At 36.4% G+C, this 21,607-nt stretch overlaps 1 protein-coding gene across 6 annotated transcripts in view; it reads right to left on the reverse strand.

The window, feature by feature from the left end:
- VEZT (vezatin, adherens junctions transmembrane protein) overlaps positions 1-21,607 on the reverse strand; it is a 72,218-nt gene that overhangs the window by 43,862 nt on the left and 6,749 nt on the right. For all 6 annotated transcript variants that reach the window (XM_087449086.1, XM_087449088.1, XM_087449085.1 and 3 more), the window contains one exon: positions 3,118-3,252. In XM_087449086.1, coding sequence (XP_087305212.1) covers positions 3,118-3,252 — 135 coding nt within the window. Of the gene's footprint in view, positions 1-3,117; positions 3,253-21,607 lie in introns of those variants that run through there.

The following is a 21,607-nucleotide window of genomic DNA, read 5'->3' on the forward strand; positions in this document are numbered from 1 at the left end:
CTTATTAGTTCCCAAATTTACTTGCACATCAGAATCATATGGTGATTTTAGTTAGAAACATATTCCTGGGCTTCCAAACTAAAGGTTCAGATTCAGTAAGTTTGGAAGGAGACCTAGAAACCTGATTTTTAAAGAGCAGTCAGAAGTCATCCTGATGGCAGCTGATTTATCTTGGGTACGCTATCTATTTCAACATGATGATGGATTTCAACAAAATGAAAACCATACCATTCTCCAAGTTTTCAAATATTATGAACATTTCATTCCACAATACTAAGGCAGACAGATATTTTCATCAATTTTAGGAAAACTGCCTCATAGTGAAATAAAAGTTACATTATTGAATCAACCAAAAATTTAATTTACCTTAATAGCCCATTTCTTGAGCATGCCATTAAATGGAGTTTACATTCTTTGAGTGATTACTATATCCCAGGTACTAAAGAAGGGTCATGGAAACAAAGATGAATACATGTAACTGCTATTTTCAAGAACTTAGTATAGAAGAGATGGTACAAATAATTATAAAACAATGTGAAGTCTGGAAAAGTGTGGGAAAAGAGGAGGCCAAGCTCTAAGACTGGAGCTAAGCCCTAACAGATGAGTAAGAATTTAACAACAAAGAAGGGAAGAACACTCCAGGTAAGGGAAAAGGATGAGTAAAGTAGAGTGCCATCAAAGCACATGCCATAGGGATGGTGGCGTAGTTTGGGACAGCTAAGACCTAAGGGAAGAAGGGAATAGTAATGAAGCTAAAAAAGTACACTGAGATGAGTTTTAAAGACTTTGGTCTTACATGCCATAATAGTTTAGACTTTATCTTATAGGCTGTGAGGAGCTACCACAGGTTTTTATGCAAGGAAGTGAAACAATGAAAATCAGCATTTTAGAAAAATAACTGGCAACAGTGCACAGGCTGTACTGGTAGGGAATAATTGTAGCCAGGAAGCATGATTAGGAGGATAGTTAACAGTCCAGCTAAATAATGATAAAGACCTGAACTAGGGTAGCAAAAATGGTAATGAATAAGAGTTAGATTTTAGAGACACAGAAACTGACTTGATACAACACTTAGTGACCAAATCAATGTGGGAGTGATGGAAAACAGTAAGATAGCTGAGAGCGTGGTAATCTGCAAATACAGAAAGGACATTTTGTTTGTTTTGGGGGTGCTGAGGAAAGAAGCTGTTTTCCATATGTTGAACCTGAGTTTCCTGGGGCACAAGCAGGTGGAAATGAAATTCAGAGTCAGCAAAGATGGAGAATGGACATAAGTGGCCAATGAGGGCAAGAAAGTAGATGAGATTCTCAGCAGAGAAGAGGGCTGATGCTAAAACTTTATGAAAGGAATGTTTAAGAATTATCACAGGAAAAGAAACTAGAAAAATAGAGAATGAATACTCATGGTGAGAATATCAGTACAGACTACTCAATAAGTACTTAATCATATTAAAAAATAAAAGATAAAAAAGGGTGATTAATGCTAATGACTGTTTAATCATGAACTCATATTATACAAGAAATTTGCTTTCCAAAGAAAATAAATTTGTACTTCACTGCTTGAATAGAATTTGGGGAGGCAATTCTAAAAATATATCCTGAGAAGGAACTAAACAGTACAACAAATCTTTCTAAAATTTAGCTGCCCCAGATTTAGAAAACCTCCACTTAAAAAATATAGCTCATACAGTTGAAACGTGTAATATGAAAACTAAACAAGCTTTCTAGACACGGTAATTTTGAAAAATATCCTCTGGCTATGCTTTTTACTATTCCTCAATTTCTGAGGGATGAAATTTTAAATTCTCATTTTATTTATTTATAAGTTAATAACAACATTTCTATATTTAAAAATACCTGTCATAAATGAAAAGGATTAAATACCTACAAAATCTAAGTTTGCACACACACACACACACACACAAAGAGATCAATGCCTATCTCCTGCCCCAAGACTATCCCTTGGCTCCTTCCTTGTCTTCTGTTGCCAAGTAATCTCAAATTCAAGTTTTAATCTATAAATAACCTATTAGATATATCTTTAGGTTTTGCTTTCAAAACTCTTCCCAAGAACATTCATATTTGAAAGAGTTTAAGTTCTACAGAGGACTAGCAAAACTGTTTCTGACCATTGTGAACTCTAACTCTGCTAACTTCCACCTTGCAGGTGTTAGTGAAAAAACATTTCTCTGGTGTGTACTCTGCTGTTGCAATGGGCCCAACTTGGTTACCTCACATTTTAGGTGTTTTTCTAAGAATGAGAGAAAAGATTGTTCCCTCTCTGTTACCACAGAGTAAATGACTAATAGAAAACTTTAAAAGCCTCCTCCTGAAAGTAATTGAGTCTTGTAATAAAACATTGATTAAACTAGAATGCTCAAGAAATGAGGTAACCTGGTTATATTCTTTCCTATTAAGTTAGAATTCCTTTTGTTAAAACTGAAATGTACTGGAATATTGTCTTATTTTAGTAAATATGGCCGATGGAACATAAATGAACCTAGTAAATGCATTTTATAAAACACAATTAACGGAGATTCTTCTAGTATATAAGCCTCAGTGCTGTACATCAACTATAAGATATTTACTGTATAAAACAATATAATACTGCAGATATAAAGGGCATCAGAAATTGAGGTAAATATACCCACTCTATCATATATCCTTGGAACTGCTTATGAAATAGCTTATCAATTTGCTTTCTTATAATTTGTGCTCTCTTAAAAAAATATTTAAAGAAAAAAAGTTCCAGTTAATATAGGAGACCTAATAGTTGGGTTCTCATTAAGGTTTCAGTATATTTTTCTAGTTCCCTCCAGAGAAGTTCAATATTTAAATAAATAATATATTTTAACCCTCAACCACATTCACTTCCATTCATTACAGAAATTACCCATGAGATAGTACAAAACAGCAAGGATTCATATTTGTCTCAACAGACAAGTTTTGTACTACGGATAAAATAAAAAATAATGTCTTAGCGTGGGGGAGGACATGAGGGTGCTTACAAGGTATTTTGGTTTTGGTTTTTGCAAGGGTAAGGGTAAAGGCAGTTTAAATAATCAGTAAGGTAAAGAACAAAAGATTAAGTCAGAGAGAATGAGCATGCTTTCTTACTTTCGGCAGGGCTCTTGTGGGCGACTTTTGCTGTCCCTCTGTCCCTGTGCATTTTTCTGGTTTTGGTGACAGAGAAGAACATATTTCAAAGTCTGTGTGTCCCAGATCCTGTAAGTACTGGTAAAGTGGAGAATTCTGAAAGAGACATATAAAATAAAGCAGATTTCAAGATCATTACTATTTCAAAAGTTATAGAGGCCAAATTCAATACCAAACTTCACTATCATGACCAGTATGTCCAAATTCTTTAAGAATTCTTCTATAAAGAACTGAATTATCTGTCACTTAACTATAATGCCATTTAACATTAAAAAAATCAACAAACAGAGGGCCAGCCCCATGGTGCAATGGTTAAGTTTGGCGCGCTCTGCTTGGGTGGCCCACATTTGTGGGTTCAGATCCCAGACGTGGACATACACCACTCATCAGCCATGCTGCGGCAGCAACCCACGTACAAAAAATAGAGTAAGATCGGCACAGATGTTAGCTCAAGGCTATTCTTCCTCAAGTGAAAAAAGAGGAAGATTGACAGCAGATGTTAGCTCAGGGTGAATCTTCCTCAGGGGAAAAAAAAAAAATCAACAAACAATTCAAGAGAAGGACCCAAAAAAGGAAAAACTCTAAATAAAACACACAGATTTTTTTGTGTACCAGCAAGAAAAAAATGAATTTAGGAATATAAATAGATTTGTTAAGCAATTTCTTTGCCCACATTTTTGTAGTATTAGAATAGATTGCCTCAAAATAGCCAATCCTGGCTATAGATAGTGCCTAAGAGTGAAAAACAGTTACTGTATTACTTGAACCTAAGAAGAATTAAGCAATGATTGTACCGTATTAATTATAATTTTATCATACCATCATATTAACTCATTCAAGCTCAAATATGTATTATCTATCCATATGCCCGGCACTGTAAACAAACTTAAAACTCCAAGAAAGTTACCTAAGATAAGCTTACATACAAGCATATGGCAAATGAGAGACAGTGTAGTAACAAAAGCATTAGAACACCATGGTTAAGAATACAAACTCTTGAGCCAGACTACAAGTTCAAATCCCAACTCTGCCTCTTACTAGCTGGGTAACCTATGGCAATTTATAATTCTTCTATGCTTCAGCTGTTTCATCTAAAAATAAGAATAATAATAACACCTAGTTCAGAGGGTTCTTACAAGGACTACATAAATATAAAGCACTTAAAACAGTCCCTGGCACATAGTAAGCACTCTCTTATACTTCAACTTGATATATACGTGGAAAGAGCACAGATTTTGGAACAGACCAAAAAAAATCACCCCAACCCCATCAAACAGAAATATCATCATCACTATTGGATTAAAATCTATTGAGACAACTCTTTCTGGATAAATAGCAAGCTTTAATTTTAATGTTTAGTCTTCTCTCAAGCACAAAGTTGGTGACACGTTTAAAAATAACCCTTGATTCCATCCAACAAAATATTTAATACTTAAAAAAGACCTTATGTTAGGTGTTAGACATACAATAAAAACAACAAACAGCAACACAGCTGACATAGTACTACGTGGCAAAAGCATAACTAAGCATATTACATGCATCATCTCAGCTAAGGTTCACAACAAACTCTAAAAGGTATCATCATCATCATCATTACTGTTGTTATTCTCATTTCATAGATGAGGAAACATTCACTCAGAATGTTTAGAAAGCAGGACTAGAGAAAGCAGGACAGGTCTGACTCCAAAGCCAACACTCTGAAATATTATACTATACTACCTAACAAACAGTCCCTCCTGTGTCTAGAGAGGAAGACACCAATGAATCTTACTTATAGTGTAGTACAGAGACACCATGCAAATTAATAATTACAGGAATGTATTGGTTGCTATGGAAACAGAGGAGCGGCAGCTAAATTAGTCATCACTTTTAGGGAATATATCTTTCAGTTTGGAAAAATGAGTAAGAGTGAGAATTTGCTGGACTGGTAGCAATTTGCTGGCTATCAATTTGAGAGAACAGGAAGATGAGTCAAATGCCTTCCTTTTAAGCTATGTTCAATCTCTCTTTTGAGAAAAATATACAAAAAATTATAATATAAGTAGGAATTATGTTTCTTATCTTTCTACTAGACTTAAAATCTCTAATGGCACAGTTAAACTTTATATCACCCATAACGTATCTTCACATATTGCCTTGAATTACTCAATTGCCTTGTTTTTTTTAAATTTTTTGTTTATTGCAGTAACATTGGTTTATAACATTGTATAAATCAGGTGTACATCATTATACTTCTATTTCTGCATAGATTACATCATGTTCACCACCCAAATACTAATCCATCACCACACACATGTGCCAAATTATCCCTTTCGCATTCCTCCCTCCCCTCTTCCCCTCTGGTAACCACCAATCCAATCTCTGTCTCTATGTGTTTGTTGTTATTACCTACTACTTAATGAGTGAAATCATACGGTATTTGACCTTCTCCCTCTGATCAATTGCCTCGTATTTTCCAACTGAACTGTTAACGCCATCCTGCTCTGCTCCAAGAGTGGCAAAAGAACAAGAATGCTAGTTTGTTTGGGCTGACCTTTTGAAAAGTTTACATAGTTAAAGAACAAAACAAAACAAAAAAAACTTGTCTTTAAGGCACTAGAACCCTTTCTTCACATTATCTCCAATAGGGAAGAAAAATAAATACAATGGATCAAAGTGGAGTTACTCTAATGGAAGGGTCATCAAACTTTTTTTTTTTTAAATAATTTTAGTTATTTATTTATTTTCCCCTCAAAGCCCCAGTAGATAGTTGTATGTCATAGCTGCACATCCTTCTAGTTGCCGTATGTGGGACGCGGCCTCAGCATGGCGGGAGAAGTGGTGCGTTGGTGCGCGCCCGGGATCTGAACCCGGGCCGCCAGCAGCGAAGCGCGCACACTCAACCGCTAAGCCACGGGGCCGGCCCCAAACTTTTCTGTAAAAGGCCAGAGAGTAAATATTTCAGGCTTTGCAGGCCATATGGTCTCTCCCACAACTAATCAACACTGCTGCTGTAAGTGTGAAAGCAGGCAAGACGATACATAAGCCAATGAATGTGGTTATGTTCCAATAAAACTTTATTCATGGAAATACTGAATTTATAATTTTCATGTGTCACAAAATATCATTCTTTTGATATTTTCCTGAACCATTTAAAAACGTAAAAATCATTCTTTGCTCACCAGCCATATAAAAATAGGCACGGAGTGGGGACAAATCTGGCCCAATAGACTTAGATTGCTGACTCCTGTTCTAATTAAAGGCTCAATTAGATCATGAGGCACACTCTTGACTGCTAACTCTTCTGGCACTTCTTGACTGGCACTCTTCTCTGGGAAGAGGCTTAGGGGGTAGAAGGATGGAGTCAAACTTTATTCAAATTGCCATGCCCGTTCTTACTGTAGACTTAGCCGATGCTGTGTCAGCACTGACCCCAATGCCCCTTCCTTTCCCAGTTTATGTCACAGCTCACAAAATAACAAAATGGAATATCTGTAACGCAGATCTTTTTGTAAGTGATTAAACAGAAGAGAAACAATTAATACTTTCTTCTCCATATATGTTTTACACATCATCTAAGAGCATACATATTCAGTTTGGATCACCATAATCTGGAACACTTGCTATTTCATATTTCACAAAAACAGCAGCATTAATCGTTTACTTTGTATATTACTGGTAATGCCTAACAGTATCATTTGATACAGTAATTCTACCAGAAGCTTAATTCTGCCTTTTCTCCAAACGTACAACTTCTCACTTTTTGGCTGATTTCACAAGCTTCTTGTCAAAGGTGTGACATATACATATGTGCTACGTAACTATGAATAATGCATCAGTAGTTCTGGTTTCTTGATCTTTATTGACAGAATTCACCACTGTTTCAGGCACTGTTTTACAGTTCTGGAAAATTCCGGCTTGCTAAGGCGATCACCATGCTTTGTTTTATGGCTTTATGTAACTAAGTATTTGACAGAATTTCAGAGTAGATAACCTCTGGAGACTAGAGATGAAGGTAATACAGGTCTGATAAAATTTAATTCTGGTCTTCATCGTCGTTCATATTTGCACTTTTCTCTTTTTGGCTTTCAATGCAAATCATATCACTTTCTAACACATATGAACTCAGATTGTATGAACACTAAAGCTCTATTCATTATGTTTATGATAGTATTCTGAGTTGTAGCATTTATTTTACTGTTTTATTTCAACTTTTATGTTTCAATCACCTTTGAGCTAAAAGAAAATTTAAAATTTAACAAACGATAACACACAAATGAAAAACAAACATCCCTTGGTTAACAAACTGAACATTAGCCAAGATGAATTGACCAAGATAGACCTTGTAGTACAAGAGCAATTTATAAGAATGCAAAGGGATTTTTAATGAAATTATTATTTTATATTAATTTTTTAAAATGTTGGGGGATAAAATTACTATCACTTTTTTTCTGAAACTGCAAATAACCTGTGTACTATTTGATAGATCTCAGAAAACCACATCATGATCAGTGGTGCTCAAATTCTTTTGGTCTCAAGACCGCTTTATGTTCTTAAAAATTATTGATGATCGAAAAGAGCTTTTGTTTATATGGATGTCTAATGATATTTATCATATTACAAATTAAAACTGAAAAAACTTAAAATATTTATTAATTTACTTAAAGTAACAATAAACCCATTATAATATTAATGTAAATAACATAATTTTAATGAAAAAAATTGTATTGAGAAGAGAAGATTGTTTTCCATTTTTGCAAATCTCTTTACTGTCTGGCTTAATAGTATACCTGCTTCTGCCTTCAATCTGTTGCAATTTATTGTTATGGATGAAGTATATAAAGAGACTTAGGCCTTAGATATGTAGCTGGAAAGAGAGGAGTATTTTAATAGTCTTTTCTTATAATTGTACTATCAACGAATAGCCATAACAAAACTTGACAAGAGATAGTTTTGGAAAGGTTAATTTTAATGTGGAATATGAAACCATACTGATGAGCTTTTCATACTCTGTGCAAGCACGAGAGAATGAGTGAAAAAGGCAAATAATGTCTTAGTATTAAAACCTGATCACCCAATATAAAATAATTTATTTTTATTTTTTCTTTTACAGCAAGGTGAGGCTCCCTATTCTAACAGCCCTATATTTGGAGGTTTTGGGCTATCAGGCTTATAAACTAATACACAGAAATTTCTATGTTTCATACAGTAAGTATTATTATAGGTTGATGGCAGCTTTAGAAAGGTACTTGTTTTGTGGAGGGTAAGGCAGAGTAGGTGGTGATAGGTAATTTTCTGTTATAACTTTTTTCCTTGGTTCAAGCAAAATAGAACCACAAATGTTTCAGTTAAGTTGTTTTCTTGAAGAGAGATTATTAGTACTGGACTCAAACTATAATTTTGTAGTATTCGAGAATGCTACTGCTGCCAAAAGAAACTTGAGAAACCTCAGACACAGCATATGGGAGCTTCTCCTCAGGAAATCCTTGTGGTTCACTATTCCTGTAAATTTTAGCTGACAGAAAACACACATCATAGCACCAGAAAGAATTTTGCTTAACGAAAGATAGCCAAGAGTCTTTCGTTGTGCTAAGATTGTTCTGACGGCAGAAACATATTTCTGCAAGAAAAATAAACAAAAAACAGACAGGAAACCCTCACATTTTTTGCTCAACAAGTACTTCAAGAAAATGACTCATTTAAGTCCTAGACTACCTGCACTTCATGCATCCCCATTAAACATATCATACCTCACACTAATGGATATATAAAGTTTGAACCACTCATTTAATGTATTCTTTATTTTCTGCATGATTTATGGTCATTCAGTAGAAGTGCCAGTACCATTACTGCTGGTTTGCATTAAAAAGGAAGACTAGTGTAGAAGTGGAGGTGGTGGGTAAAATGCTTTTATTATTAAGTTCTCTCTTCTAAACTGCTTTAAACTCTTACAGATAGAACAAGTTGTAACTCTTCAGGTTCTAGCCCAGGGAGGGAAGAATAGGTCAAACATGGCAGAATTAGGCAACTCATTCAATAATAAATACTAATTGAACATCTTCTTCATGCCAGGCAATATTGAGGCACAGGGGAGAGAACAAATCAAAACAGGCGAGGTCCTTGCTAAAAGGTTTCATCCTGTGATACTTCTGATAAGGCCATGAGCAGTACCAAGGAAAATACTGAGTAGTCTGATACTTTCCAGGTAGTCTGCTTTGTTTCAGGAAAACCCTCTCTTGGTCTCAGCTTAAGTACAAAATAAGAATGCTATGCAGTTCTTAAATTTGTTCAGGTGGTAAAACAAAACTCATGACATTCTCTGAGAAACAAGATAAAAAACTGGTATGTTAAAATATAGAATTCTGTGCTAAATCAAATGACACCTTTATCCTATGCAATCAGCCAAATCCAGAATATGGAAATTCTACAGATCAAATTACCCAGCTTCTTCAACTAATACATGATAAAATAAAGATGGAGGAGGTGGAGAAAACTGCTCAAGACTAAAGGGACATATCACTCAAATGTGACGTAGGGACTTTGTTTGGATCCTGGTTTGAACAGTTATAAGAAGACATTTTTGAGACACTCAAGGAAATGCGAACAGAGACTATGTATTAGATGATATTAGAGAACTACTATTAATTTTATTGGATAATTGTTTGGAGTTAGCATTTTTTTTTTTAAAAAAAGAGGGTATTTATCTGTTAGAGATGCATCCTGAGACATTCACAGGTGAAATTAGGTAATGTCTGGGATTTGCTTTAAAATACTCCAAGAGGGGCCGGCCCCGTGGCTTAGCGGTTAAGTGCGCACGCTCCGCTGCTGGCGGCACGGGGTTCGGATCCTGGGCGCGCACAAGCGCGCTGCTTCTCCGGCCATGCTGAGGCCGCGTCCCACATACAGCAACTAGAAGGATGTGCAGCTATGACATACAACTATCTACTGGGGCTCTGGGGAAAAAAAAAGGAGGAAGATTGGCAATAGATGTTAGCTCAGAGCTGGTCTTCCTCAGCCAAAAGAGGAAGATTGGCATGGATGTTAGCTCAGGGCTGATCTTCCTCACAAAACAAACAAACAAAAAGAAAATATAGAGTATAAGGAATCATAGATTGAAAAAAATTTCACAAAAATAAGCAGCCCAGAAGCTGCTTTCATTATTTACTTTTTATTTTGGGAGAATGATAGATTCAAAAAACAAAAAACAAAACAGAAAATTAGTTATTTTTCCATGACTTGCAACCTAAAAATTCCACGGGCTTTGTAAGTGAAATGAGTTACCTTCAAAATAACTGCATCAGAGTTAATGCATTAAAATTTTAACCAGCCATCAATACTATATAAAACCAAAATAATTACAGCACTTGGTTATATTTGAAGATTATTTTTAAATGAACTTCATGTTCATCTAACTGAACTTCAGTTTTCCAGTAAAACAATCTCCTTACTAAAAAATTTCTGTTGGGGCCTCAACATAAGAAAAGAAACATATATCTGACTAACTGGGTCACATATGAAAACTAGGAAAGGCAGATATCTACATAAATCTAGCTTCTTCCACAAATGGCATCTTACTGAGTGGTTTCCTTTAGCTACTGCCACACCTCTGTCAATGCTATAGGCCCACAACCAAGCACCTGCATTCAGGCTAAGAAGCAGCCAGCAGAATCCTAGATGCTCTTTCCACACTAACTCTGGTGCACCCTCTGGACTCTCGCCTCTTTCCCAGAAGAGCTGCTCTCAGAGCTGTACACCCTAATAATATCTGCATTTATTCCCAATCATTTCTGTTTTAGATGAGCTATAATTCCTATATATTTGCCTCAGATTACACAAGCCTAGAAATTGGCTGCAAAGAATCTTGGGAGACTATAACAACAATAGTACTCTATTCTTAACAGATTATTTTCAAATCCAGCTCACTGGGTTTTTAAAACAACTTTTATGACACTGGAAGAGAAAATATAGCCAATATTTGACAAAACTAGTTTCTGTAATTTATAATAAGCCCATTTAACCAATAAGAAAAAGATTTTAAAAACTGCAAAAACAGGCAAAGGATACAAAGAGGCACTTCAAAGAGAAAAAATATACAAATGAGTAAATACAAATAAAAACATGTTAGACTTTACCCTTGACTGAAGAAGTGCAAATTAAAACAAAGATATAATTTTTATCTGGTGGTTGGCAACAATTAAGAAGTTTGATCATATTTAGTGTTGGCAAGGGTGTGAGCAAACACATACTTCATACACTATTAGTGGGAGTATGTCTATAAAAATATAAATGTATATATCCATTGACCTAGCAATTCCACTAGGCATCTATTCTTTGGATATAATTATAAAAGTATGCTTAAATGTACATACAAGAATACTGACTACTACAACCATTTAAGAACCCCACTTACATTAAGAAAGTCAAATTACACAATATTTCTATGTGTATTACACACATATATTTGCATATATGTATATATGAACATAATTGCACTGAAAATGATCTGGAAGAAAACGGATAACAGTAGTTACTTCGGGGGAGAAAAGGGGGATGAAGGGAGGGCTGATGCTTTCCCTGTATTATTTGACTTTTTGACAACGAGAATATATTCATGTATTATTTGTGAGGAAGAAGGTGCCCAGCATAAGGCCTGACAAAAAAGGTGTTGAACTGTTAGTTTAGCAAAAGAACAGAATGATCCTGTGCACTTTTCTATATCAAAACTAATGATCTACTCAACTATTACAGAGTTCCTTTATTTACAATGTCAGTACTATATCAAAGCCATACTATTAGGCCTTGAAAAATGCTAACTATTCTCAGATGTTATTTGATCTCTGCAAGTCTATATTAAAACAAAAAGCAACAGGAAAATACAGTCAGCTACTGACAGAAGGCAGTAGGAGGCAGGAAGCATTGGCACAGACACCTGAAGTTGTGTAACGTAGAAGTAACTTTGTTCATGAAGACTTCACACCTATATAAATCTGTGCTTACCTAGAAGCCTTTGATTTCCATTCCCTTGTTAACAGAATTTACGAAATTACTTACAGGTAATTTTTCTTCAAAAATTTGTATCAATTTTTAATTTCTTCAGAAAAAAAGTACTATAATGTAAGTTATATATTTTTAAAAGTTTCTACCATGCCAATAGAACCTCGAAAAGCTCTTTTATTCCAAAAAAAAATCTTCAAAGAAAAAGATATCTGTAGTTATAGGGACTTGATGGAGACTATATGCCTGGAGACAATTATTTATTAGCTATTTAAAATATTTTAAAAATCTTTTATCTTTGAATATAGCTTAAAGCTATAGGTTTAAATGTGATTATCACATATAAAACAGGAATTTTTTCTTGGAAAATATGATTGAAAAGAATGAACTCCTGTTGTCAATTGCTATCATTTCCTTATTTTTTTCCAGACTAACTACAGAACACCACAAAATAAACTGATGAGGAAGACCGACATTACTAAATTACACAAGGTAGCTATTTTCTCTATTTTTAATGAAGAAGTTTTTGGTATATAAAGAGCTAAAACTGTCACAGTTAACAAAACCCTGCAAAGGAAAATAAGTTTCCCCATTACTATTAATTATATTGCCAATATACTGAATTTCTATAGAATTTTCACTTATCTTTAATCAGTACACAATCAGCATATATAATTTGAAAATAACTACTTATTGCCACCCCACCACACCCTAAACCTTGAATAATATCATAGAATAGTACTTTGCAAAATTGAAGATAGTATAAAATAACAGGAAATATTTTTTGGAGTTTACACATTTTAACATAATTTCTAAATTACTATTCCAAAAGCCCCAAAGCCAAGCGTTAATTTAATTGTTCCTCAATATCAGCAAAACAAAATCTAATCATAGAATTCAAAAAGATTAGGCAAGCTAAAATGGGCTATGAAAATTAGTTCAAATAATTAAACTACTCACAGACAGCATAGTTCTAATTTCTCCAGTTGACCTAGATGAAAAATTTACTGACTCTTGACCATATTCTTTTGATCCATACACTTCTTTCTTTGATGGTTCCCACTTGTTTCTCCAGGAGAACTACACTACAAAATGGCCACTGAAATGGAGGGCGTGTCTTCATCATTACTAAGCATTTTCCTATCAGAAGCAGCTCTTTGAAAAAACCTGAACATAATTTCTTCAGTGCCACTCAGTATTACTCGGTAACCGCAGAAGTAATAGGGAGAGTGGGGTTTTTAAAATACCTTTAAAGGATATTACTTAATATTTGTGTTTACTTAAAAGTTTATTTAAACCAACAGCAGGTAAATTTTTCTGGTTGTAGGCATCTAATATTTTCCAACCGAAATGCATCCTATCCAATTAATCTTACATGAAATATTATAAACAACAAAAAGTTTTAAAAAGAGTAACTTAAAATTTTTTCTATACAATAGTACAAATGTACTTAAGTATAACAGTATCTAGTCCAAAACAAAACATATCCATCAAAAGAAAGATGAAGAGATGCAAAGGGAGAAAATTGACATACACAGCTTATACACTCAACTGACTAAAAAAGCAACAGTGACTTGGTCTTAAGTAAGGGAAGAAACGATAGCAATGGTGGATTGAGCTCTTCCTAGGACTGATGCTACCCATATTATTATTTAATATATGGTTAATCAACCGGCATATATCGGGCACTTAACTGAATGCAGAGCAGAAGTAGGGTGAGGAAGCAAAACTATCATTTTCAAGTCTTTAGAAAAAAAATTAGGGGCCGGCCTGGTGGCACAAGCGGTTAAGTGCGTGCTCCGCTGTGTGGCCTGGGGTTTGCCGGTTTGGATCCAGGGTTTGCCGGTTCGGATCCAGGGCGTGCACCAATGCATTGCTTGGCAAGCCATGCTGTGGCGGTGTCCCATATAAAGTGGAGGAAGATGGGCATGGATGTTAGCCCAGAGCCAGTCTTCCTCAGCAAAAAGAAAGAAAGAAAGAAAGAAAGAAAGAAAGAAAGAAAGAAAGAAAGAAAGAAAGAAAGAAAGAAAGAAAATTAAAGCCAGATCAAACACATTGGCAAAATGTTGGGTGTGAGAAGAGCATGCAATAAACGTTAAAATGAGGTTTGGATGTTATTAGATCACACCCAACCTTATATTCTTTTTTCCTTATCCCAAATAATAATAATAACAACAACAACAAAAGTAGAGACAGAATTTGTGGTTCTGTTAAGAGATAAAGGGGAGATCTTTCTCTCAAAATGATTCATTATTCCGTTTCATTAGAAAGGGACAATCTGTAAGGAGACGTAAAAGAACAAGAACAAGGCAAGATATACACTGAAGTAGAACATCCACTTTAATAAAGATATTAAAGACATGAGATTAATGGTTGCAGATTAATTAGCAAAGTCCCAACAATAAGATATAGGTGGCCAGATTCTGTCAGCTAAATAAATTACAATGTGGATTTAAAAATAAAGGATGTCCTTAAATACATTATTTCAAAAAAACACTAATGGGCATTTTGATCTGCTGTAATGAGACTAACAAGTCTCAATAGATATATAAGCAGTACTCTAAAAATCCAGAGGCGATGAAGTCAGTGCACGGTCTAACACTGTGCCCCTGTGGAGTGCACTGAGCTTTGGGTCTTTTACTCCTAAATCCTTAAGGCATGATTTGCTTCTGGGAACTCAGGGAACACCTGGTACAGAACCTGGAAAACTAAACTGAGTCAGGGTTTCTGTTCTGAAAATAGACTGGAAAGGAGCAGAATCTCTTCCTGTATTTTCTAATTAACAGATGCCTCTAAGGGCCTACTCTCATTTATTCAACCTACCAGATTCAAAAAAAATTTAATAAAAAAGAACGATTTGGTATATAACTCCTTCATATAACAAATGAGAAGCAAGCTTTAGAGAAATTAAATGAGTCATTCAAGATATCATTGCTAATTAATGTCTTTTTTTTTTTTAGATTTTATTTATTTATTCTCCCCCTCCCCCCAAAGCCCCAGTAGATAGTTGTATGTCATAGCTGCACATCCCTCTAGTTGCTGTTATGTGGGATGCGGCCTCAGCATGGCGGGAGAAGCGGTGCGTCGGTGCGCGCCCAGGATTCGAACCCGGGCTGCCAGCAGCGGAGCGCGTGCACTTAACTGCTAAGCCACGGGGCCGGCCCCAATGTCAGTGTCTTGACAACTATTCTAGCCCTCTTTCCACATGCTTTTGAAAAATGAAAGTCTTGGGCCAGCCCCGTGGCTTGGCAGTTGAGTGCGTGCGCTCCACTACTGGCAGCCCAGGTTCGGATCCCGGGCGCCCACTGCTTCTCCAGCCATGCTGAGGCCGCCTCCCACATACAGCAACTAGAAGGATGTGCAACTGTGACATACAACTATCTACTGGGGCTTTGGGGGAAAAAAGGAGGAGGATTGGCAATAGATGTTAGCTCAGAGCCGGTCTTCCTCAGCAAAAAGAGGAGGATTAGCGTGGATGTTAGCTCAGGGCTGATCTTCCTCACAAAAAAAAAAAAAAAAGAAAGAAAGAAAAATGAAAGTCTGTGATATAACTACATAAGATACCAAGATAACCATAAAAAATAATTTAAGCACTGTATCATAGCTTGAGACAAAAGAACTTGCGTTTTAACAAATGCAATAAAAATATATGAGAGAGACCTACTTACTACCTTTTGGAATGTGTACATCAAAAAAAAAAAAGTTAAAATCTATATTGGAACTCTGAGAATATGTGAAGAAGCCAAAATGGAAGAAACAACATGACCCAGACAGAAAAAAGCAAAGACTTGTTCCCAAGAATAACCTTTTGGGCCGGCCCAGTGGCGCAAGTGGTTAAGTGTACGCACTCAGCTGCGGCGGCCCGGGGTTTGCCGGTTCGGATCCCAGGCGTGCACCGACGCACTGCTTGTCAAGCCATGCTGTGGCAGCGTCCCATATAAAGTGGAGGAAGATGGGCATGGATGTTAGCCCACAGCCAGTCTTCCTCAGCAAAAAGAGGAGGACTGGCAGATGTTAGCTCAGGGCCAATCTTCCTCACAAAAAAACAAACAAACAAAAAACCAAGAATAATCTTTATAATTCATGTTAAACAAATTTATCCTTGCATATCTGGTGACAAAGTAGCTTTGGTCTTAATAGTCAATCTTTTATGTCAATAGGGTTCTGATTTAATAACTCCATTAATAAATATTCTTTCCCTTACAGACAGTGATAACAGCATGAATTTTGCTATACTTCCAACCTCAGTTACTATCCAGAAGCAGATTATTTTATAATTTTATTTATTTATTTATTTTTTCCCCCAAAGCCCCAGTAGATAGTTGTATGTCATAGCTGCACATCCTTCTAGTTGCTCTATGTGGGACGCGGCCTCAGCATGGCTGGAGAAGCGGTGCGTCAGTGCGCACCAGGGATCCGAACCTGGGCGGCCAGCAGCGGAGCACGTGCACTTCACCACTAAGCCACGGGGCCGGCCCCAGAAGCAGATTATTTTATATAATACAATTGTACAGCTTTATGTACTATAGGAAACTGAAGATACATTTTAAGGAAAAATAATAATAATACCTGAAATTTTATATGCATAATTATTCCAGACAGCAAGCTCCATTATCAAAATAGCAAATACTGTCAAGGTATATTTTCACAGACAAAACTAATTTCCTTCCATTAATCAAATCAATAATGCAAGTAGGAAAGAATTTATAAATGATACTTATAAAGAATGCCTTAATGTTCTTTAGACATATATAACAACATTTAAAAATATAAAGAAAAGAGAATCTCTGAAGCAAGAGAGGATTGTTTTTTTAACTTTCTTTTAAATGTGTGAGATTGTGTGAGAGCCATCCCACATTCATTTGTCGGATTTAGTGTGGGGGATGGGGAGGGGTTGTGGGGGCTAACCCAGAACATAGTCCCAACAAAGGGTTAACATCCAATAATTTACTGAAAAGGATGAAGGAGGGAAAGACATCAAGATAAGAGGGGCAAAAATTAGCTTTCTCAGTCATGAACAAAGGAAAAGAGAATGAATTTCAACAAACACCAAAAAGAGTTCAACTACAGAAAATAAGGTTACCATGGACAGAGATTTGAGAGAGCAAAATGTTCCTTGAGGACAACATTGTCCCTTATAAAGAAGTTACAAAGAAACAGTTTAGATGTACTACAAATAATGCAAAGAGGTAGAAATATTAGTCCTTCAGATAACAAGTTCTTATTTTCAAGTACTCTTTCCTCTAGGAGTAGCAGGATTCAAGATAGGATGAATGACTCAAAGTTTCTGCAATTAATTTATAATGAAAAAATCTGACAGCTATGAAAGAGCAACATCAAAACTTGAACATCTGTTTAAGGTGACTAGAGAATTCTTACTCTCAAAGCATCTTAATTAGAGATTACAATAACAGAGGAAAATGACAATATTGGTATTTCAGTATTTATTTTGCTTAATATGCATGTTTGATATGGTGTCCATCATTTTCTAAACTTTCTCCTGATGCTGTTCAGCCTGAGAGGTCCAAGTCTAAGCTGTACTGTCTTTCCCACTTCAGTCTCTTGGGGTAGTCAGGCTCCAAGATAATGGAATTAATTTTGAAGGTTATGGAGAATCTAGCCCTGAGGAAATGCAGGTGGTCAGATTCTAAGGAGAGGACTAGGAATTGGGCCTGGGAACCTCACTCTTCCTTCCCTTTCTTAATTCCTCTACTACACCATCTTTCAGTGCACCCCTGGTCCTCCCAGACTAGGAGGACTCAGAGGTGACCTCTGGAAGGAGAACATAAAAGACCAAAATCAGAAGAAAAGATAATAAAATTTACTATTAATCCAGGAAATTGATATTAAAACAAGATACTTCAAGAGTTTTAAACAGGGAAATGACGTGGTTGGAATGCTTTCCAGAAATTTTGCTTGATTAAAATTTTTTATTTTTAATTTTAATGTAGCATATGATTCTCTAAGTTTTAAGATACAAACAAGTCTGATTTCTGACTCTGAAAATCATTAAAATAACAGTATTACACCAATTATACCAAAAATATACCAGTTAATTTTTCTTAGGGGAGGAGGAGTTAGGTCTTAATGACAGATATGGTGGACTGGCTTTTTTTTTTTTTTTTTTTTTTTTGGTGAGGAAGATCAGCCCTGAGCTAACATCCATGCTAATCCTCCTCTTTTTGCTGAGGAAGACCAGCTCTGAGCTAACATCCATTGCCCATCCTCCTCCTTTTTTTTCTCCTCCTCCCCCCAAAGCCCCAGTAGATAGTTGTATGTCATAGTTGCACATCCTTCTAGCTGCTGTATGTGGGACGCGGCCTCAGCATGGCCGGAGAAGCAGTGCGTCGGTGCACGCCCAGATCCGAACCCGGGCTGCCAGTAGCGGAGCGCGCGCACTTAACTGCTAAGCCACTGGGCCGGCCCTGGTGGACTGGTTTGTTCAACCTCCATTCTACCTTCCTTCCATCTAGTGTGCTTACTTCTTGTGTTAAAGAGACAGGAAAGCTAAATGCGACAATTCCCAAATTATCTTGTGGCTATGGTTCTGGATATAAATTAGGGTTCCCCCAATTAGGTACACACGTGAGAGATTTGGGAAGTGGAAAGAAAGCAGAGGTCCACTTCTTGCTGCTTTGGCTTTTTTAAAATTTTTATTTGCTATTAAACAAAGCCGTGGAGGCAAAATGTTTCTAAAGCAGTATTCCATTACATATTCTCCAGCTTCCTGATAATGAAAAGGAAGTTGTGGTAGAGACAGTGGATAGATTCTGAGTTCCAGTATCTTTGTACCAGCTTTGTAGGTTATTGAGAGGCAGATGTGGCAATGGCTTCCTGATTCTTGGACTGTAGCCATGATCATGATCATGTGGTTCTTGGTTTTATGAGTTTAACAACCTTGATAGAGCTTGATCCTTCAGAACTTCCAACAATACTCTAACCACTAATTCCCTATATTAAATTTTTTTCTATTTATAGTAGATAGAGGGGTTTCTGTTTTCTGCACTAGGATCTATGGCTTATATAGCACTTGTTGCCTACAAGTAAGGCTGACTTAACAGAACCTGAAATATGTTGTACTGGCTTAGCAATCGAGCTGTGAATGGCATATTGCAGGCTAAAAAGCTGATGACCCACTATACTCAAATGGCAAAACATTTAACAAACTATTGCCACTGTATTGTAATACCTTGGAAGACAGACCATACGCCCAACAAGCTTTCAGCTCTGCAAAAGGCTTTTTCTGCCTATGGCCCGAGATTAAGTTGACTGAAAGTGGTGATGGGAGGGGTTAGGCAGGGGGTACAGTTCTCATGGCTGGAAAAGCCAAAAAGCAGGAAACAAGATGGTGGTCTCAAGACTTTCCCAAGGCCCTTCTCAAAATAATGGGAACCAGCCCATCTGCTAAGATCTAATGAAAGGTGATACCTTTCCACCCAAGCCTCTTTTGCAGATGATCAGGGCTATTGCCGTTAAATTGAATGAGAGGGAGAAAAGATCCAAAATGGAACTAGGAAATAATCTGCAGACTTCAGATTTAAAAACTGTGTCTAAACCGGCTCTTTAGCTGTGGTTACACTATGTATGAAACTGCCTAGAGGCAAACAGATTGGAAACCTACTACATTTCAGGGAACTATATTGCCAAAGACACCAAAATCCTATAAAAACCTGTAACTATTCAACCTCTAAAGCAACTCTTAGCCCCACAAACCTGCACCAGCAGGAATCAAACTGTGAAAGGTGTGCAGTCTCCGAGAAGGATATACTTTAACACTCATTTCACATTGAGTCTATGGAGCACTAAGAGATAAGGAATAAGTTCTCAGAGGGCAAAACCAGAGGCCATGGGTGACAATGGACAAGAGTTAATCCTAGAGAACAGAACAAAGGCAGCAAAATAGGTTAACCAAGGAAATCTTGCAGGAAGACTTTGCAAGAAACAGATGGCACACTCAAAAGGAGTAACTGAAAAGAGTTTAATGAAATGACCATTTATTTACAAAGCTGTAAGCAGGTTTGAGGCAAGCAACAGGGGATAGTGACGCACCCAGGGACTAGCAACAGCAGGAAGTTATTACCTTCCACAGGCCTAAAGGCCAAGGGAAAGAAGCAGCGTCACTGAAGCCCCATAAGAGATGAAGCTAAAGGAGTCCCCCAACAAGAATTGTGGCTTTAGATCCAGGAACACAATCACTACCACATGGTAGCCCTACAGGGAGGGAAGTAAGAGAATAAATACCTCCCCAGTGCTCTCTCTTCTACCCTTTCACTATAAACTAAACGTTTGTGTCCTCTCAAAATTCATATGTTGAAACCTAATCTTCAATGTAATAGTATCTAGAGGTGGGGCCTTTGAGAGGTACTTAGGTCATGTAGTTGGAGCTCTCAAGAATGGAATTAGTACCCTTATAAAAGAGATCCCAGGGAGCTCCCTTACCCTTTCTGCCATGTGAGAACACAGGAAAAAGACAGCCAGCCATCTATGAACCAGGAAGCGGTTCTCACCATAACTCAACCATGCTGGCACCCTGATCTTGGATTTCCCAGCCTCTAGAACTGTGAGAAATAAATTTCTGTTGTTTATAAACCACCCAGTATAGTATTTTTGTTACAGCAGCCTGAATAGACTAAGATACCTCTGATTTAAAAGGGCTTTCTCATTGGCTGAACCTAAATGAAATCAGGGGACAAGGGAATACAGGTGACGCATTCTATAACAGGGTGAAATTACCGGTCTGGAGGGGCACATGGAGAAAAATCATCACCTACAATAATATAGATACCTTACCCATACACCTGGGTATTAAATAAATCCTGGCTGAAGAAATCAAAAAGGAAATTGCAAAACTGTGAGACAAACTACATTTTAAAACTCATGAGATACAGCCAATGCAGTACTCATAGGGAAATTTATAACCTTACAAATTAGTTTTAGTACTTAAGTCTTTAACTCAAAAAGCTAGAGGAAAAAAAAAAGCAAAATAAACACAAAGAAAGTAGAAGGAAACGGATAAAAGTAGAAAAATTAAAAAAAAAAATTTAATCACAAACAAACTCACTTGAGCTGATCAAACAAAATCAATAACTGGTTCTTTGAAAACCCTATCTGGTAAGTCAATACTGTGGCAGATGTACGCAATATAACAAGAGGGAGGACATGAATAAACGTAAGTAATAAGATCTAATTAGTGTTATAAATGAGACTAAAAATTAAGAAACTACTAAGAACACTTCATACCAATAATTTTAAAAGCTTAGAAAAAAAGCAATTTTCTGGAAAATTTTAATAATAGCTAACCTTTACTGAATGCTTACAATGTGCCAGGGACTCATCTGAGTACTTCACTTATATTAAGTCATTTAATACTCACAACTGCTGTATGAGATGGGTACTGTTACTTAGAGAAAACTAAAGCATAGAGAAGTTAAGTAAGTGGCTCAAAGTCACATTAACCAATAAATACTGGAGCTAGGAT

This window comes from Ceratotherium simum, chromosome 25 (genome assembly GCF_057802395.1).
Source record: "Ceratotherium simum simum isolate JZ-2026a chromosome 25, ASM5780239v1, whole genome shotgun sequence".
Lineage (NCBI taxonomy): Eukaryota > Metazoa > Chordata > Mammalia > Perissodactyla > Rhinocerotidae > Ceratotherium > Ceratotherium simum.